This window comes from Heterodontus francisci, chromosome 12 (assembly GCF_036365525.1).
Source record: "Heterodontus francisci isolate sHetFra1 chromosome 12, sHetFra1.hap1, whole genome shotgun sequence".
Lineage (NCBI taxonomy): Eukaryota > Metazoa > Chordata > Chondrichthyes > Heterodontiformes > Heterodontidae > Heterodontus > Heterodontus francisci.
Window position 1 is genome coordinate 79,635,579 of NC_090382.1, and position 18,364 is coordinate 79,653,942.

The 18,364-nt window shown below is 41.3% G+C and overlaps 1 protein-coding gene across 2 annotated transcripts in view; it reads right to left on the bottom strand.

Moving 5' to 3' along the window:
* Window positions 1-8,794: 8,794 nt before the first annotated feature.
* The window catches only part of LOC137375952 (ubiquitin-conjugating enzyme E2 A-like), a 28,885-nt gene continuing 19,315 nt past the window's right edge, over window positions 8,795-18,364 (bottom strand). Inside the window, exon 6 of one of the 2 annotated variants that reach the window (XM_068043720.1) lies at window positions 8,795-11,592. In XM_068043720.1, coding sequence (XP_067899821.1) covers window positions 11,464-11,592 — 129 coding nt within the window. In that variant the 3' untranslated portion in view covers window positions 8,795-11,463. The remainder of the gene's footprint in view (window positions 11,593-18,364) is intronic. The other variant, XM_068043721.1, reaches the window with a different exon arrangement.

The window sequence follows — 18,364 nt, forward strand, 5'->3', positions numbered from 1 at the left end:
TTCTGTTTTTATTTCGTATTTTTCATTGGATTTCAAATTTTTGCATTTAATTTAAACTTTTAATTGCTCATGGGTCTGCTTGTTTGATTACTTCAAATTTTGGCCTGAATAAACTTTTTAAATGCATAATCGTCAAATGCAGTAATCAAGGGTAATGTTGATATTGAGCAGCCAGTCTAGCTTGCTAATGGAACCTGCAGAGGTAGATCTCTTGCTAAGAGTTGGAATTCTGCCCATTCAGTGCTAGATAACCCTGTAAGGAGAGTGAGGTTTACCAGTGCCCTGTACTAGTAAGGTGTGCAATTTTAGCTGGTTAAATGAAAGCGGTACCCCTATGCATAGTTGGGGATCCTCATGTCGTTGCTCTATCAACCTGAATCTAAGCTTTCTAAACTTGGGTATAGGGGGTATGTCACTATTGGGATTGAAGGTGCTTCCATTATTAATATTTTTTGAGGACTGGTGTTTAAAAGATTGTGAAAATTGGTTCATTTGAAAGACTGAGGAGATGCCTGGATTTGGTTTTTCTTTAAAGGTTACTGGAAGGACACTTTGGACAGTGGCGCAGTGGTTAGCACCGCAGCCTCACAGCTCCAGGGACCTGGGTTCGATTCTGGGTACTGCCTGTGCGGAGTTTGCAAGTTCTCCCTGTGTCTGCGTGGGTTTTCGCCGGGTGCTCCGGTTTCCTCCCACATCCAAAAGACTTGCAGGTGATAGGTAAATTGGCTGTTGTAAATTGCCCCTAGTGTAGGGAGGTGATAGGGAATATGGGATTACTGTAGGGTTAGTATAAATGGGTGGTTGTTGGTCGGCACAGACTCGGTGGGCCGAAGGGCCTGTTTCAGTGCTGTATCTCTCAAAAAAAAATAAACTAGAAGAGACAATGAAGTGCTAAATAAACATAAGGAGCCTCGCTGACTATTGGAGTTTACAGGGAAGTCACATGTCTAGGTTTATGGTTGTCAAGAGTTTTGGCTTTTTGATTTTGGCTTGGACTGTTTGAATGTTCACTTGGTGTGTATCCTGCTAAGAGAGAAGCGACCCAACTCATCCTTTTCCACCTGTTTTGGAAAGTCTTCTGAGAATCCAGTGTGATAGCTGAAACCACAAATGCAGTAATTCTCCCGAAAAACCTGCAAGACTATTCCCCGACACTCCTGAACAGAACTGCTCCGAAGGATTCCAGTGACCGCTGTCTGTGCACCAGGACGCCAGACCAGAGGCCATTTGGAACATTCCATATCTTATCCTTTTTCTTCAAGAATTGACAATAACTTCGCCAAAGTATTTTTTAAAAAGTATTTTTTTCCATTAACCGGTGTGTGCGTGTGTTAGGTTATTTTAAAAGGGTATATATATTCATACTTTCATATTTTAAACTGTGTTAATAAGCTTTGCATCTTTATTGAATAAGTCTTGTTTTATAATCAATAGTTTTGTTGTTTATTAAAGAAACCTGGTTGGCGGATTTTTTTAAATTCTGAAACTAATAGCAAGTATATAATTGGCCGTATCGGTAACTGGGTAAAACATTTAAACATACGTTGTGACTAGTGGAGTAGTGGAACTAGTAAAATACAGTGCATTCCTCCAACCTCAGTCGTAACACTCTGCATTAAGTTTTGGGGTCTTTTACTCAGTTTATTCATGCTCAGTATCAAAGATCACTCCCGTGAGTGAGCCCTCACTTCCCTTGAAGTTGGGTGTACCTTTATATGTCCAATATTTGGTTACTTTAGCAAGCACAGGTATTGAACAGGAGACTTTGTCACTGTATTTAGGTTGCTAGATATAATAGCCCTCTTATGATTTTTCTAGACTTTGGAAAGTGATAGTCTAAACCACCACCTGGTAGAATAAAGACTATGAACTATTTATTAATAGATAATCTGATGCAAAGCCTATACAGATTAATATTTTACACAATATTTAACTTGTGCTTCATCCTTGGATGCAAAAAATAATAAACTTGACACTTTGCTAACTATCTATGTTAAACCTAGTCTACTATTCAAACATTGACTACATGTGGATTTGGATGGCCTGTATTGACATGCCAAGACCATACATTCTGTAGTATAGTGGTATGAGAAAAACTGATGTGTGGGAGCGTGAACCCAGAGATATACCTCTATCTTTTTTTGAAATTCAACCAGGAGCAAATAATTTTTTTTTTTAAATCACAATTACATAAAGCTATCATGATTTTAAAAAGAGATGCTTGTTGCCCAGGGTGTTTCTTTGTCCTATTTGAAGTTACAAACTAGGATATAGGGAAAATAATGGGTGCCATCCATGGTAGAAACTAGTGTATCAGTTTAGTACAAAACATCTGACAACTGTAACAAAATTGTTACCAAGGATTTTTAGCTTAATTTGATAGATTTTTAGGACAAAACCAACAAATTGGTAAATGACTTCTAATTATTTTGCAATCAAAACATATTTGCATATCAGACCATAACTTGCATTATTAACAGACGGGCCATAACAAAAATTAAAATGACCAGTAAGTTCAAATGAATATCGATTTCCTGATTCAATGGTGTGACTGAATCCCTATTCATCACATCAGTCTCCCACCCACTATCAGATAGGTTTCTCAATTGTGCAATCAATGCCTCAAAAATGAGAACTTCCTAAGGCACATGTCTGACTGAGCTGCTTGTGTCTTAGCATATCCTGAGTTGCATGAAAACCTGCCACTCCTGTGCTTATCATTTTCTTCCTTGACTTTGTGCACTGCAACATCTGCCTGGATGGTATATTGCAATTTTCACCCTTGGACAGATGGCCTCTCCCAGTCCGCTGTGTCCAGCTACCGTGCCTGGACATTATATGCGTGCTTTGGTATTGGTGGGCTAACAAGTGGGTACAAGCATCTCGCTGAATAGGTGAGCCCTCTAAGGAGTTCACTTGATTCCCAGCTGAAGTGTGAATTATGTGAGTACTGAATCCTCCCTTATGGAAGTGAATGTTTTCACAGTTGATGAAGAGGATAAGATACTAGTGACACCAGGGAACCTGAAAATAATGAAGGGGAGGAACTTAGTGGATTTAATATAAGTAAAAGTACAATAACAGAGAAAATAATGAGACTTGGATAGACAAACCTCCAGGACCTAATGGTATTCACCTCAGGCTATTAAAAGAAATAGAGGACTTTGCATTAGTCACAGTTTTCCAAAGATCTCTAGATGCAGGAACTGCCTTGGTTTTGGAAAAGTGCAAATGTGACCCCATTATTTAAGAAATAAGGGAGAAACCAGGTAAATAAAGGCGTGTGTGTTAAACATTAATGGTGTGGAAATTATTGGAATCTTAGAAACCGTGACATGTGGGTAAGTATCAGCTGATCATTATAGAGATTTGTTAAGGGTAGATTCTACCTGAGTAATTAGCTGATTTTTTTTGAGGTCACTAGCATAATGACATGGTCAGATTACTCCTTACCTTGTATCCTGATAATATAGTAATGAACAACTGACTTATTAGTGTCTGTTAGTGTCACAGGTTCTACCCAAGTTGACTTCTATAATCGCTTTATTATTAACGGTCCTCTTCATTGATGATACTGCCTCTGTACCAAATTAGTTTTCCTGTCATATGAAACTTATGCTTTGGCTATATCTTTTAGTAAACCAGTTCTCTTTATGTACATATCCTTCAAGCTCCAGTACCCTGTTTCTCATTTTTTAAATTAGTGTGAAAGTTTATTAATATTATGCTCCTAATGCCAGGTATTTGATTTTTAGCCTACCTTAATGGATCACTTCTCTCAATCATGACTATGGCTATAATTCTAGTCTTTTTATTTTTGGTTTAAATATTTGCTGATTAAGCATATTCTGATCCAATCTTGTATTCCTTTTTACATTTAAATGAAGTTTATTTTTAATTTTTAAAAAAACCTCATTTGCCAAAGTCCTCTAATTGTTTTATACTCTGGCTTTCCACCTGAGCAGTAAAGCCAAAATCTGAATAGCAGTGACGCTAAATGAGCTTGCTTGTGTTGTTCCATTCACTAACTCATCCAAATGAGAACCCTGTCAATAATTGTATCTTTACTAATGTCAATCCAGCTCCTTTATTCAGTTGGGACATATTAATCTTCCCAGCCAAACCTCCATGAGTGACAACCTTCACTGATTCCAGCCCTGTGCTACCAGATTCTGTAACATTTCCCAGCCTTGCCTTGCATGAATGTGTAATAATTCCAGCTCTGTTGTGCTGTTGAGTTCAGCAACTCCCCACTAGCTCCCTTGGACTGTTGTGCTCAGTAAATTCTTCCAGCCAGTTTCTATAATTATGCCATCAATGTTTAAATACAAATATTCTAAAACATGAAAAAAAAAATCAGTGTGATGTATTTTCCTCAACCAATAGCTGACAGAACATTCTCGTTCTCATTATTCTATCAAGGCGCAGGCTGCTGCTAGGTTGAGCCTCCTTTTAGCTTTGCAATGCAATGTTGGAAGTTATTCTTTAGGGGAATGTATTCTCCAGTGAGGATAATTATGCAAACTTCACCCTAATTATCTGCTTTTACTGTTCTTCCTGAATCAAACCAGGAAGCTGAGAGGGTGAACCACTCAGCTTGCTCTTAGAATCCCTTGGCTGGGGTAGCCCAGTGGACACTTGGCATATTGATTTTTGCTCATATCCCTATAGGATAATTCCTCATGCCCCGTGGCAGTTTGACTGGGAAGTTCAGTGGTGTGGAAAAATTAGATCTATGCCTCATATGCTCGTAGCAGTATGCTGCCATCCAGTGTTTCATGATGCTAGTATTCTGTGGGCTCATTACCATCTCTGTTTCTCAGTGAAATGTTTCCTGTGGCCAACTAAGATTCAGGATGAGGAGTTATTAATAAAAAGAAAATAGGAGCAGGAGTAAGCCATTAATCTCTGGAGCCTGTTTTCTCAATCTGTTAGATCATGGTGTCTTGCCTCCTATTTTACAACTGTGACTACACTTCAAAAGTAGTTCATTGGCTGTAAAGTTCCTTGGGATGTCATGAGGCTCATCCTTTCTGTATCTGGTATTTGCATAGTTGCACTTGCCAGCATAGGTCACGGTGTAAAGCAGGAGCAGGAATCCTGGCTGATTTATTTTCACTCAGGCCTGAGATGCTGATGTAAGTTGTAAGCCCAAACTGCTGCCTGGCTGAGAATAACTAGCTCAGTACAGACTGGCTGTATGGCTTAGTGTTACACCATGTGATGTTTTCAGTCAACAGGGGAAATTTAAATATGTTTGGGATAAATTATTGAAGCATCAACACATGAAACTATAGAGTAAATAAAAGCAAGATGCTGGAAATCAAATAAAAACAAAAAAATGTTGGAAATACTCAGCAGGTCTGGCAGCATCTGTGGAGAGGGAAGCAGAGTTAATGTTTCAGGTCAGTGACCTTTCATCAGAAAATATATCAAAATATATATTATAAACTATAGAGTAGTTGGGTACAGGTTTAGCACCCCTTCCCTTATCTATTTCTAAATGGGGGCCAAAAGTTCGGAAAGGAGGGAATGAAAACACAGCAAGAATATTGATACTCGACTGCTATTGTTGACTTCCTAGTGATCAGCTCAGAGCATTATTAACTGAGACCGAACAACAATCAGTCCATGCACCAGGGAGAAATTAAAAGGATTTAGTATGTTAAAAAGTAAACACTCACCTCTTCTCACCTATCCAAGCAATGAAATAATTAATTTTGACTATTGACCAACTGTGAGAATATTTGAGTTTACATCAAAGGAACTTGCCACAGGCGAAATGTCCTTGATTTGTGGCAGGGGTGTGGGGTGGTGAGCAGTGATAAGCTGGGATACATAATGCTAGCTGCCTATTTTTCAGGTAACCTCTCAACTATATGCCATGTAATTGTAGTGAGGCAGAACTCTGTGGCAACGAAGATGTATTCAATGTAGAATTGAGCGACCTACATCATAACAATTGTTGACAGTAAATATGGTTTAAAATCAGGCTGTTCAAAGTTCACTTAAAGTACATTATCAGAAGCAAGCAGCAGTTCATCTAAGTACCTGAGACCACAAAGACCAAGGGTTGGATTTTCACTTTGGGGATAGGAAACGCTTTTGATATTGTTTCCGGGTCTTGAACCTGGCCCCAGGGAGAAACAGTCACTCTTTGGCATTTTCATGGAAACACCCCCTTAATTGCATGGAGAAAGATTCCCAGTTCAATTAAGGGCAGTTGGCAGGAGGGCTCTCAAAGCTGGAGGGCCAGAGACCTTGCAGCTTGAGAGGAGCAGCAGGCTGCAGTAAAGAGTAAGTAACTGAGAGGGTGCTTCAAAGTGGAGGCAGTGAGGCACTGTCTCTCAAACGTTTTTCAAAAACAAGAGAGTGTGGGTGGAAATCCCTCTACAGGGTGGCCTTTGGCTGCCCCAGGCAGGCAGAGAGGGTCGATAGGCTTGTCTGGAGTGCTGCCCTACTAGCAACCCTAACCCCCACAGCCTGTTGCTGGCTGCATGCTTAGAGGCAGTTAAACTGCCCCTTGTCGTGTCAGGAAACTGGAGGCCCACTGGAAAATCCCAGTCAGCCTCCTTTGATTCTGGTTAATAGGGCTCTTAATGAGTGTTCTGGTGAAAGGTCACAGATATGAAATATTAACTCAGTTTCGCTTTCCACAGATGCTGCCAGACCTGCTGCATATTTCCAGCAATTTCTGTTTTTATTTCTTAATGAGTGTAATTGGCTACCTGCCTTGTGGAGACAGGTAGCCCTACCAGCCATGAACCTGCCTTGACAAAAATGGCCAGCACCAGGAACAGGGTCAGGAAACTGGCCAGCTGCCGCTGGTATTTTTGGGCCCCATCCGCCTCTGTTTATGACCTAGGTGGGGCTTGAAAATTCAGTCCCAAAAGTGAGTTTGTTAGCAGAGAAAAGCCAGCACTCTCTGAAAGTGAAATATGCAGACTGGTAGTTTTGAAAAAATAACAATGGTAAAGAGGAAAAAAGATTACGAAAACAGGAGCAAGATGTAAAGGAATATCAATGCATACAGGAGACTATCACAAGGAGGTTTGTGCAAACACAAGGCAAAAGCAGCATCAACATATGCTTGAACTGGCAGAGGCTTAACTGCTATTATCAGTGTAAGAAGGTCCACCACATCCTGTGTATAAACCAATGTGGGTCAATTTTACCATATTTAACTTTAAAAGGGAGAATATAGATGGATTCCTTAATTAAAACAAACCACCAATGGGACATAGGAGTTTGGACAGTATAACTGGGATGAGTGGAAAGGACAGTAAGGCACTTTCTGACTTACAGTGCAGACCATATGATAATTCTTGATTATATTTATGCCTTAGGTATTTAGGAGTAACTTTAAAATCATATAGAAAATGCCACAATAAACTCAAAATTGAAGATTCAGGGTAAGTACAGAGAATGGACAAGAGACTGGTTGAAGGGTATAAAAACAGGCAGAGTAGTTAAATCAGCACGAAGGGTGGGAAAAGTCCTGAGTGGGATGCCTCAGTGCTCAGTGATGGGACAACCACTGATTCTAATTTACAAAAATGACCTCAACACAAATTTACAGATGAGATACCAAACAAGGTGGGAAGTGAAAATGGACGAGGAATTTCACTACAGAAATGGCAAGTTGTTAAAGTAGGCAGAAATATAATGTTCTACATGCAGAAAAGTAAAACAGATGGCACACCTACTCCAACAATGGTCTTGAGTTAGCTATGGATGAAGCTGAAAGATACCTAGGAATTTTAGTAGATAATGCTAAATACATCCAACCAATACTGAGCAATGATGGTGGAGGCAGATTCAATCATGGATTTCAAAAGGGAATTGGATAATTATTGAAGAGAAAAAGTTTGTAGGGTTATGGAGAAAAGGCAGGGGAGTGACATTAGCTGAGTAGCTCTTTCAGAGAGCTGGCATGGACACAACAGGCTGAATGGCCTCCTTCTGTGCTGTAGCCATTCTATGATTCTAAGCCAACAAGATGTTGAATTAAAAGCAAAATACTGCAGATGCTGGAAAATCTGAAATCAAAACAAGAAATGCTGGAAATACTCAGCAGGTCTGGCAGCATCTGTGGAGAGAGAAGCAGAGTTAACGTTTCAGGTCAGTGACCTGAAGAAGGGTCACTGACCTGAAATGTTAACTCTGCTTCTCTCTCCACAGATGCTGCCAGACCTGCTATTTCCAGCAAGATGTTGAATTAGCTCGAACAGAAATGCAAATCAGAGAAGGTAATGATTAACTTTGTGATGTGGTCTGACTGTACCTTGAATATCACATGCATTTCTGATCACCAAGAAATGCAAGTGCAAAGTGCTTTAAGGTTAGTCCCCATTGTTAGGAGAAAAGATCGAAGAAAGCTGGGCTTTTCAGCCTGGAATCAAGGCAATCAACAGGTGATCTTAGACGTGTTATGGGTTATGAATAGATGGAAATGGGTAAAGAAAAAGTTTACCCAAAAAATAATTTTAAACTGCAAGAGTAGAACTTGGAGAGACGTGTTCAGACAACAGAAGTGTACTTTTAAGACTGATGCCAAAAAATATTTCTTCCCACAGGATGATCAATGTGTGGAATAAACTTCCAGTTAGAGTAGCAGAGGGACAAACCCTGGAATCATTTAAGAAACAATCCAATACTACACCAGGTTGATGTTAGGATCTTTTAGATGGATGAATCAAGATAGCAAAACTGACTTCCATAGTTGAAATTATCTTGTAATTTAAAAAAAAAATTCATTGATAAGGAACAGCAATTACAAGATGATACAAGTTCATTATACTTTCAAAGCACTTATATTCGCAAAGTAAAGCTTTTATTTAAAAAAAAAATCTGAAAAAGTGTTTGCATCAATACATATTGTACAACATACAAGCATCATGAAACTGCAGAGCCCAGAGGACTACCAACGTTCTTGCCAGTGTTACCTTATAAAAATGGAACACAAGCCCATCAATTGTTCAATTGTTTCCCAAGCCTCCAAGAGGGAGAGAAAAGAGTAAAAACAAGGCAAAAAAAAAAAAACACTACCTCGGCAAACATCATTACATAGTTGATATCATTAATCACTTTCTGTATAAATCACTTTACATTAAGAGAATAAATCATATTTTTCTTCAGCGAAATAGATGGCAAACAGGTACTACTTTTGAATTACTTGAACAGAATCATAAATACATTTCCTTCACTGACTTCCTTATAAAAAGCACTGTAGAATAGGGTACAAAAATGTTTGATGCACCTTTAAAAGGGAGCTTAAGTTTTAAAAGAAAAAAAATACATCTTTACAAAACAAGGAATAAAAGAAATCCTTTATACAGCATTAACAGAAATAATTAATTTTCACAAACCACAGCAGAAAGTGTAACCATTTGAAAAACATTACAACATTCCAATAGTAACACAACAGGTAATTACAGTAAAGTTAATTACAGCAAAAGCAGAAAAAATTAAAATATTTTCACACACACATGCATCACTAACCAAACTCCAAAGCTCCTCAAACGGATCAATCCTCACCTGGGCTACCAACCTCACTACGGTGACACACCTAGTAGTGGCAAGGCCTGTAACTATTCCCTCCTAGAAAATAAACACAACTTTGGGTGCTTCCTACCAAACACTTACCAATATAGATGCTCTTAATCTTCTGGCTGAGAAAGAGGCTCAGTAGCTGACATTCCTTTAAGTTTGGCTGCATGTTGGGAAAGCCACCCACCATTACTGGGGGGGCGGGGGAAGATTCTATACCAGCATGGCACAAAAGGTATTCATGAAGACCTTTTCAGGCTAATTGGTTGCTGTATCACTTAAAATAGGAAAAAAGGCTGGGGATACTCTAAATATGACATTTTCATTTGATTTTATAAATAATTGAGTTTTTTCTGCTTGTCTAAGTAGTTTTGCAGAGCCGAAACATAAAATGAAACTCTTAGCTTTACACATATACAGAACACCCCCGAGCACAGCTATTTCTTCAATATAGGAAAGAATACCAAAGGTATCCCCATTTATGGTAGCCACTAAATCAGACAATGGAGATGTCAAGAGGATACTGAACATTTATAAGATTACAGCAAATTAGGATTATTGTTCCTTTAAAAACAAATTAGATTTTTTGCTCTCTGGAGCATAGGATGCCCATTATCAGTTGAACAAAAAAAAATTGAAGTAGTATTTAAATTAAAAGCCTCACTTGAATGGGCATCAGAAGATGAGATCATATTTGGCTGTGAAGCTTCTTACCAGCAGATAACCTACGAATACTCACTGCCTATCCAAGCTTGGGTGAAAAACAGACACTTGGTTTGTCAGCACCTGTGGTATCTCACCTCCTAGAAATTAATATTTCAAGAGGGGGAAAGTGAATAATGAAAGGGAAAAGAGAAAGTTTTTTTGCTGGAACAGATGGTCTGGTGTGATAAATGATTTGAAGATCTCTCCCAAACATAACTTGTGTAAACTGACATGTGCATCGAATATATGCAGGCTTTCAATTTTCCTTGGTGCATTCCTGAATTTAGTTGTGCAGAGCATCTACAAATGGGAGATGTATCAAAGTGCGGGTAGGCAATAGTCATCCATAGGAGGCGCAAAGCTACAAGTTATTACAGTTCTGTGTGCACCTGAATAATAGAAGCACCTGCCTTTACCTGATTTACACATTCAACTTTTCTCTGATTTATCTACATGACAAAATGCTGACTAAACACAGCTGCTTCCAGTCACATTCTGCCATTCAGATTTAACAGATGGTAGTTTTCCCATGTGATAAAATAGATGCATTCCCCCCCCACCCCCAAAATAAAATGCGAGATAATGTGGAAAAGTATCCTCCTTTTGGGATCTAGTTCAGCTCAAATGTATTGCAAAACTGCATGAAAAGAAAAAGCCAGCTTACTACCAACCTATAGTGAGATCCACATGCTGTAAAAAGCAGCTCTTCATTAAGCAAATATCACAATAGGCTGTTCAAAGTTGCTGAGCAAATTACGTTGTAATTGCTCTCCTGTTCAAATGTACTTTAGGTGTTACAACTGGTGATCAGGACAGCAGCATAAAATATTGAACTAGAAGTTTAATGGATCCCAAAACCAGGATTTGCCTCCGTGCAAATCAAACTTTGTTGTTAGCAATTCAACACTTCACTCTCACTCGTATCAGTAAGGTGTGAATAAACTAGTTGGTGTAAAGTTGGATCAATGATGATGCCTAAACAAGGAAAGAGACCATAGAGTGTACGAGTTTATCAAATACTGCTTACAAATTCACATCATGCAACAAAAGAACCCTCTAACAGTACAAACGATAAAGGGTTAAAATTCCTTAAGAATGTCAGCAAAGAACGTATGCAGACTCTTCTGCCAGTCTTATGACACTTTTTTTGCATTTACTCAGGTAAAATAATGCATTGGGCAGTTAGCAGAGGATTCTTGTTGCTCTAGGTTAGCAGTCACTCCAGCTCTGCTCTACAATAGCAGATACCCTCTTCTCGTATTCCCGTTTGTTTTCTTGGTAAAGCTGTGCAGCCTGGCTATTTGCTGGACTATTTGGGTTTGGCTCATCAAGTAGGGACTAGACAAGAAAAAGCAAACAGTCTGGGTTAGATTTTGGCATTTCACCTCTGTCATCCATTTTGATTTTTGTTAAAAGTTTTTCTAATAGTAAATAAAGCTTAATCAAATAGAAAGCCTCCTCCCACTCCGCACAATTAGGTGCCCTATATCACTCTGCAACTAAAACAATGGGCAGCTGATTTTCTACCAGGCCTTTGCCAATAAGAATTTGGGACTAATTGCTACAAGATGCATGACATCGCAGGTTTTTATTCCACTTTTACTGTGCAGCTTCCATTTAGCATTTACCCTATGGCACAGTTGAGATTAGAAACTTGGGCACAGGCCCACTATGTTGGGAGACAAATTGGAGAGTGAATTAATTTTTACTAAAAAAGGTGAGAAATGTCAATGTCAGGTAAAGAAACATTTCCAATTACTTTAACTGCATCATGCAAAGGAAATATTCAAATTAGTCAAGTAGGAGGTGATAACTGGGGTTAAGACACCTTGTTAAGACAAGGGAGCTATGCCAAAAGGAATGACTGTATATTTTATATATGATTCTTTAAAACTGAAGATTAGAGTCAAAGCTGCTCTTCCTTCACCAGATACAAAATGAGAGTCTTGAGTGCACTGAGGTGAAGTGTAGCATAAACTAAATGAAGAGTAAAGTTTCAACAAATCTGCTTCAACAATGTACCTTAACCCCACTCTCTGAAGAACACACGCTACTGCACCATCCAGCCATACTAGTCGTGAGGCTGAATTTAGAGGTGGACCCTGGGTAGTTTCATGCACTAGGAGCTAGGCTGAGCCTGTCTCAAACTGATTTCTCTAGACTGGTGGGCAGGGGAAAAGATGGAAGGGGAAAAAAAGATTTAAATTAAATTAAATCAATCTCAAATCAGTCCAGGCTGAATGTGAGAGCCTTTTCTTCTAACCAACAAGATCATATTCAACTTTTTCCATTTCTTTATTTGATAAAAAGTATGTACAGATCATTCTGCCACAATTTTGTTATTGATTTTTTTTTAAAGAAGTCATACGATTAGAACAGGAGCACAAAAGATGAACAAAATCCACACTTTACTGCCAGGTGTTTGAATTTTCAAGTGGAACAGTTTTTTTTTAAAAAAAGGAAAAGTACAATTATCTCTGAGAGAAAATAGTTTGGCTAGGTTCCTAATGGGTATATGACTTCACAGATCAAAACTACCTATCAATGAGCGCAATTCTGGTGACTTAACAAAAGAACTTGCATTTATAAAACACCTTTGACAATCTCAGATGTCCCAAAGGGCTGGATTTTGCGCTGGAGGCAGGGTTCCTGCCTTTTCGTGTCCCCCCACCCCCAGAGATATCCTCCTATTTTTGTGAATCAAAGTTTTAGGAGGTGGGGACTCCCGGTCCTTTAAAGGGACAGGGATCCCGCTTCCAAGAGCTGCCAGCCAATCAGAGGGCTGGTGGCTCAGCAGTATTGACAAGGCCACCAGGAGCAGTGGCCACTTCTGGTACTGCAGAGACCTCAGGCTGGGCCCAGCGGTGGAACTTCGGAACAGAGGTAGATGAGGCGGGGTCGCCGGGGCCAATCTGGAAGGCCCTGGCTTGGGGGGCTGGTATCCCAGGAGATAAAGCTGTTCCCGGTGGGGGTCCTCCATGGGTCCCAAGTTACCCACGAAGGAGGGCCACACTACCTCCCCAAACCCGCAGGGAGCTGCCTCGTTTTCCAAGGCATCCTCCCCGCGTGGCAGTGGGATGAGGCCCTTAATTGGCCTTTAATAGGCCACTTATGGACCTATCCCAGCCCCGGGAAGATCGCAGGGCGATGGACACTCCACACCCCACCCTCCCCCCACGATACTCCCTGCACCTGGCCTCCAAACCCACCTCAGGGGGGGCTAATAAAATGCTGGCCAAAGTGCTTGACAACCAATGAAGTACTTTTGAATAGGAAACAACGTTGTAATGTAGAAAATGCTGGTGCCAATTTGTGCACAGTAAGTCCCACAACACAGCAGTGAGTTTTAGTTATTTTTATTCTTTAATGGGATGTGGGAGTCACTGGCAATGCCAGCATTTATTGCCCATCCCTAACTGTCCTTGAGGAGGTGGTGGCGAGCCGTCTTCTTGAACAGCTACAGTCCATGTGTAGGTACAACCACATTGCTGTTAGCGAGTTCCAGGATTTTGACCCAGCGATAGCAAAGGAACGGTAAGATATTTCCATTTATTGTCAGCCTGGTGTGTGACTTGGAGGGGAATTTGGAGGTGGAGGTGGAGGTGGTCGTGTTCCCAGGTGCCTGCGGCCCTTGTTCTTCTAGTTGGTGGAGATTGTGGGTTTGGAAGGTTCTGCTGTAGGAGCCTTGGTGAGTTGCTGCAATGCATCTTGGGAGATGGTACACACTGCTCCCACTGTGCGCCTGTGATGGAAGAAGTGAACGTTTAAGGTGGTGGATGTGGCGCTAATCAAGCAGGCTGCTTTGTCCTAGATGGCATTGAGCTTCTTGAGCTGCACCCATCCAGGCACGTAGGGAGTATCCATCACATTCCTAACTTGTGCCTTGTAGACAGACAGGCTTTGGGGAGTCTGGAGGGGAGTTACTTGCCGCAGAGTTCCCAGCCTCTGACCAGCTCTTGTCGCCACGGTATTTATGTGGCTAGTCCAATTAAGCTTCTGGTCAATGGTAGTCTCCAGGATGTTGATGGTGGGGGATGAGAGTATGGCATCAAGGCTGCGGTTGTTGGAGGTCAATCATCTCAGCTCCAGGACATCACTGCAGGAGTTCCTCAGGGCAGTGTCCTTGGCCCAACCCTCTTCAGTTGTTTCATCAATGACCTTCCTTCAATCATTAGGTCAGAAGTGGGGATATTCGCTGATGATTGCACAATGTTCAGCACCATTCGTGACTCCTCAGATACTGAAACAGTCCGTGTAGAAATGCAGCAAGACCTGGACAATATCCAGGCTTGGGCTGATAAGTGGCAAGTAACATTCGTGCCACACAAGTGCCAGGCAATGATCATCTGCAACAAGAGAGAATCTAACCATTTCCCCTTGACATTCAATGGCATTACAATCACTGAATCCCCTATCAACATCCTGGGGACCATTGACCAGAAACTGAACTGGAGTAGCCATATAAATACCGTGGCTACAAGAGGTCAGAGGCTAGGAATCTTGCAGCGCGTAACTCACCTCCTGACTCCCCAAAGCCTGTCCACCATCTACAAGGCCCAAGTCAGGAGTGTGATGGAATACTCTCCACTTGTCTGGATGGGTGCAGCTCCAACAACACTCAAGAAGCTCGACACTATCCAGGCCAAAGCAGCCCGCTTGATTGTCACACCATCCGCAAACATTCACTCCCTCCACCACCAATGCACAGTGGCAGCAGTGTGTACCATCTACAAGATGCACTGCAGCAGCACACCAAGGCTCCTCAGACAGCACCTTCCAAACCTCTACCACAAGGACAGCAGATGCATGGGAACATCACCACCTGCAAGTTCCTCTGAAAGCCACACACCATCCTGACTTGGAACTATATCGCCGTTCCTTCACGGTCACTGGGCCAAAATCCTGGAACTCCCTTCCTAACAGTACTGTGGGTGTACCTACCCCACACGGACTGCAGCCATTCAAGAAGGCAGCTCACCACCACCTTCTCAAGGGCAATTAGGGATGGCCAATAAATGCTGGCCTAGCCAGCGACGCCCACATCCCATGAATGAATAAAAAAATTCAGCAATGGTAATGCTGTTGAATGTCATGGGGAGGTAGTTAGATTCTCTCTTGTTGGAGATGGTCACTGCCTGGAACTTGTTTGGTGTGAATGTTACTTGCCACTTATCAGCCCAAGCCTGAATGTTGTCCAGGTCTCGCTACATGTAGCCACAGACTGCTCATTTATCTGATGAGTTGTGAATAGAACTGAACACCGAACATAGAGTCCTTTTGTTTTTGGGTATGAACTGAAATGGAGTAATTGAGCTTAACAACTTTGATTCTAACTAACTGGCATTTACAAATTGTTAAATTATGAAAATCTGACTTTTGTTGCGGTCACAATAAAAAGACTAGTTATTGTAACTTATGTGAACAGTCTCTAGTTTGCAACATGGAACTGTCATATAGCAATTGGCACTTCTGAGTTCATCAGATGTAACAGGGAATCAACTTAAATAAATGTGTGCTGGCAGTGAGAGTCTTACCTGCTGGGATCACATCTTAGGATACCAGGAGAACTACACTGACGATTTTCCAACATATATGGTGATATGCCTTCTCGCCAGTAGCACATATCCATAAAAAATGGACTGGCAGAATTTATTCCAGGTGTTGAGATAACAACCAAACCAAAACTGCTTTGCCATAAGGCACAGGCAGTCTGAATATAAGCAGCTTCACACTCAAACTAAGCACTAATCAATGCAAGCTGTAGCCATAGAAACACTCATACGCCAATCACCTGATTATAAGTAACTGAAGGAGACCCTTTCCGTCCTCAACACAAAATGTGTTGGACTAAAGACAAATTAAATAACAGAACTCTTCAAATCACTATAACATCCAACTGGCACATCCCAGTCAAGATTGTTGCTGCATCCTCTAAGAACATATTTCACTGTCAAGAGTGACTAGTGAATCCACTTAACATTGCATCACACATTCGGTAAGAAGTCAAACTTGATGCTGAATTAAAGTACTAATCTACTATATTCTATATTTATAAAATTTGTAGAGGTATAAACTATTGAAAACATTTAATCATCCAACTATCCAGGGATAAGGGATTACAGTTACGTGGATAGACTCTAGAAGCTAGGGTTGTTCTCTTTAGAGCAGAAAAGGCTAAGAGGAAAATTGATAGCACTGTCCAAAATCATGAAGTGTTTAGATAAAGTAAATAAACAGCAACGGTTTCCAGTGGCTGAAGGGTCACTCACCAGAGGACACAGATTTAAGGTGATTGACAGAAGAACCAGAAATGACACGAGGAATTTTTTTCCCATGCAATGACTGATTAAGATTTGGAATAAACTGAATGATAGGGTAGTGGATACAGATTCAATGCCGTGCCATGGTGGTGGTCTGTCCAAGGACAGATCCTCTGCTGCTTTTCTCCACCCAGGAGAGATAAGCATGACAAGGGAAGTGGGTATATGAAGTGGTTTCCCGTTGCCTTCTTCCGACCAGAATGGGAATTGAACCCGTGCTGTTGACATCGTTCTGAGCCACATGCTAGCCTTCTAGCCAACTGAGCTACCTGCTCCTGACAGATTCAATAGTAGCCTTCAAAATGGAATAGGATAAATACTTGAATGAGAAAAATTGCAGAGATTTTGGGAAAGAACACAGGAGTGGGACTAACTGGATTGTTCTTCGAAAGAGCCGACACAGATCCACTGGGCTGAATGGCCTCCTGCTGTGCTGTATTATTCTATTCCATCAGTGAACATCCCCTCTTCTGTCTTTATGATAGAAGGAAGTTCATTCATGAAGCTGAAGACAGTTGGGCTTAGGATATTGCCCCGAGGGAATTCCTGTAGCCATGATTGGCCTCTTAAAAACTACAACCATCTTCCTTTGTGCTAAATATGACTCCAGCCAGTGGAAAGTTTCTCTCGATTTCCATTGACTTCAATTTTACTAGGGCTCCTTGATGTCAAATGCTGCCTTGACTAAAGGGCAGTCACTTTCACCTCACCTTTGCCCAGCTCTTTTGTTCATGCTTGGACCAAGGCTGTAGTGAGGTCTGGAGCCATGCTGGGCTCTGCCATTTTGGAGGATGGGACGTTTGTGGAGCCTCCTCCTCCTGTTATCTGTTTAATTGCCCACCACCATTCACGGCTAGATGTGGCAGGACTGTAGGGCTTTGATTTGATCTGTTGGTTATGGGGCCCCTTAGCTCTGTCTATAGCATGCTGCTTGCGTTGTTTAGCATGCATGTCGGCCTGTATTGTAGCTTCACCAGGCTGGCACCTCATTTTTAGGTATGCCTGGTGGTGCTCCTGGCATGCTCTCCTGCACTCTTTGTTGAACCTTGATTGGTCCCCTGACTTGATAGTAATGGTAGAATGAGGGATATGCTGGATAATGTGTTTACAAATTGTAGTGAATGCTCAGGTTTGAGCTGCTAGATCTGTTCTGAACCTATCCCATTTAGCATGGTGGTAGTATGACACAACAGAATACAGGGTGTCCTCAGTGTGAAGGCAGGTCTTTGTCCCCACAAGGTCTGTGTGGTGGTCACTTCTTTCAATACTGTCATGGATAGATGCATCGGCAACAGGTAGATTGGTGAGAACGAGGTCAAATAGGTTTTTCCCTCATGGTAGTTCTCTCACCATCTACCTTGGGTCCAGTCTGGCAGACAATAATTCAGTTCCTGGCCAAAATCAGTCAGTGGTTGTGCTGCCAAGCCACTCTTGGTGATGGGTATATGGACATTGAAGCCCCCTCACCCAGAGTACATTTTGTGCCTTTGCTACCCTTAGTGTTTCTTCCCAGTAGTGTTCAACATGAAGGAGTAAAGATCTATCAGTTGGGGGAGGGCAGTAGGTGGTAATCTGCAGGATGTTTCCTTTCCCACATTAGATCTGATGCCATGAGAGTCCGTGGGGTCTGGAGTCAATGTTGAAGCCTGCCAGGACTGCTTCCTCCTGACTGTATACCACTGTGCCGCCACCTCTGGTGGGTCCATCCTGCCAATGGAACAGGATATACCCAGGAATGGTGACAGAGGAGACATTGGTTGAAAGGTATGATACTGAGTATGACTATGTCA